The sequence below is a fragment of the Suricata suricatta genome, chromosome 14 (assembly GCF_006229205.1).
Source record: "Suricata suricatta isolate VVHF042 chromosome 14, meerkat_22Aug2017_6uvM2_HiC, whole genome shotgun sequence".
In the NCBI taxonomy this organism is placed as follows: Eukaryota; Metazoa; Chordata; class Mammalia; order Carnivora; family Herpestidae; genus Suricata; species Suricata suricatta.
In genome coordinates, this window is record NC_043713.1 from 2,182,072 (window position 1) to 2,184,695 (window position 2,624).

A 2,624-nucleotide genomic window follows, 5' to 3' on the forward strand; every position below is an offset into this window, starting at 1 on the left:
TCGGACCTGGTGGCCTGAGGAGGCCGGAGGAGGGGGGTCTGGGGACAGCCACAGACATCACCAGGAGGTGAGGGGGCAGTGCGCTGTCACTCAGGCCACACACGGCCAGGGGCAGCGGCCACCGCCTACAGGAGGCCCATCAAAGGCACTGAATCCTGCAGGAGCTCTGGTAGGCGTCCTGGTGGCAAGTGTCCCCGGAGACAGTGTCACCTCACACGACACGCACGGAGCTGAGCAGGGCGGCGCCCAGCACCCAGAGCATCTGATTTGCTTTCACAGAGATCCCTGTTGCGGTTATGATACCCCCAGGACATTCCCTAGGGGAGCCTGAGGAAAGCCCCGGCCTCCTGCTTGGCAGGCTCCTCCAGGGACGCCTTCCCCCTGGACACCGGTGGGCGTGTCTGTCCCCTGCTGGTGGCCTGGATGGGGGGGCTGGAGGCTGCTGCTCAGTGGACCCGCCCCCACCCTGTGGGTGTCCCCTCCCGGTGTCACCCTTGCAGCACTCGCTGAGCCGGGAAGCACCACGCACAGCTCCCCGCGGCCCTGCCCACTGCTCCTGACATGGGCATGGGCGCCCTGAGCTGGGCAGGGGCCGCTGCCCGGGACAGACGCGCTGATGCTGAGAAACAGACGCTGGATGCCGTGGGGCCACCTCCCCAGGACCACACGGGCTTGTCCTCTGCTGGGAGGGGCTGTTTTCTCCGGGAATCCCGGGTGCGGCCTCCGTCCAGACCAGACGCTGGGCAGCGCCGCTTCCTCCCAGTGCCCGCGGACTCGCCCCCCGATCCCGCCCGCCCCGTGCAGTGTGACGCCTCTGGGGGGCCACTCGGGCTCGGTGACGCAGATGCTCCGGCACTTTGCAGCTGACGCCCCGAGGCTCCTGGCGCCCTGCCTGCCCCGGGGTGGCCACTTCCCGGCGTGAGGTCCTGATCCAAACAGAATCTAGGGGCGCCTGGGGGCTCAGTCGGTTGAGCGTCCGACTTCGGCTCAGGTCATGATCTCACGTTCATTGGTTTGAGCCCCACCTCGGGCTCTGTGCTGACAGCTCGCAGCCTGGAGCCTGCGGTGTCTCCCTCTATGCCTCTCAGTCTCTGTCTCTGTCTCTCTCTCAAAAAACAAAGTATAAAACATTAAAAAAATTTTTTAAGCAGACTCTAGATCCCCAGAGGAGAGCGGCAGCTTTCCCGGAGGGGCCAGCGCAGATGTGGGAGCTGGCCTGAGGTGACCGCTCTCTCTTTCAGGACGGACACCACGCGGCGAGGACCACCCACTACGGCTCCCTGCCCCAGAAGTCCCGCCCCCAAGACGAGCACCCCGTGGTGCACTTCTTCAAGAACATCGTAAGTGCCCCTTCCCTCCGCGAGCCACAGCGGGCGGGGCATGGAGTCTGCAGGGGGTGGTGGGTGCTGGCCACTGGGGATCTGAGTCTATCCCCAATGACCCTGAGGTCTGATCCACCTAATCTATGGAGGATGTGATATATCCCCAGAGGACCCTGAGCTCTGATCCACCAGGGATGTGAGTGTATCCCCGATGATGCCTTCTTCCTCCTCAGGCTGTCAGCCATGAAAATCGAGCCTCAGCACCTGGTCACAGGGTCCAAACTGTTTCTGCCACTCACTGAATCCTGTGTCCTAGCACAGAACTCACTCCTCCCAAGACCATAGTACCATCAGATGCTCAGTCCAAAAACACAGGCTTTGCAAAACTATGGAGACAAACTGACTAAAGGGATAAGTGGAGGAGTGGCCATCGGAGTGTGGGGGCCGCGGGGCGGGCGGCGGGTGCGGGGCTGTGGGGCCGGCGAATCAGCCCCAGGAGGTACCGAGGTGGTAGAGGTCCAACATCATACATGTGTCCGGACCTGTACAACGTGCAACACGGGGGTGAGCCTTCCCGGGAGCGAGACCCCAGCTAACCAAAGGGTGTCCGCATCGGCCCCTCGGTTGTCACAAGAGAAGGCCCTAGTGAAGCTGCTGACAGGAAACCAGTGTGGAGGACAGGACGGGCCGCAGGCTCTCTGACTTCTGTGTGTTGTTCTAGCGACCTAACACTGCTCAAAAGTTTTTTAAGAGGTTTTTTTTTTTAATTTTTTAATGTTTAGTTTTGAGAGACAGAGAAACGCAGAGCATGAGCAGGGCAGGGGCAGAGGGAGAGGGAGACCCAGAATCTGAAGCAGCTCCAGGCTCTGAGCCGTCAGCAGAGTCCGACGAGGGGCGCGACCCACAAACCGTGAGATCATGACCTGAGTTGAAGGCAGACATGTAACCGACTGAGCCACTCAGGCGCTCAAGACGGTGTTATTTTTAAGTAAGCTCCACACCCGACATGGGGCTCGAACCCACAGAGACCCGTGTGGCGCGTTCCGCTGACTGAGCCAGCCTGGCGCCCCTCACGGAGGGTTGAAAATAAAAGCAAAACCACGAACGTCTCACCGTAACCGTTTATGCAGCAGGCACTCTAAGACGGTGTTTTGCAAGTGAGTTTTAGGAGCCGCAGACCTGAGAGCCTTCTGAAGCCCTGACTCACGGGGGACGCTTGACCGCCCATCGGGGAAGCCAGGCTCCGCGCCCGGGCGCGCAGGGGCGTGCCGCGGTGGAGAGCGGGACGCAGGGGCGTGCCGC

The 2,624-nt window shown here is 61.7% G+C and overlaps 1 protein-coding gene across 1 annotated transcript in view; it reads left to right on the top strand.

The window, feature by feature from the left end:
• The window catches only part of MBP (myelin basic protein), an 84,751-nt gene that overhangs the window by 72,572 nt on the left and 9,555 nt on the right, over positions 1–2,624 (top strand). The window contains exon 5 of the mRNA XM_029922292.1: positions 1,242–1,344. Coding sequence (XP_029778152.1) covers positions 1,242–1,344 — 103 coding nt within the window. The remainder of the gene's footprint in view (positions 1–1,241; positions 1,345–2,624) is intronic.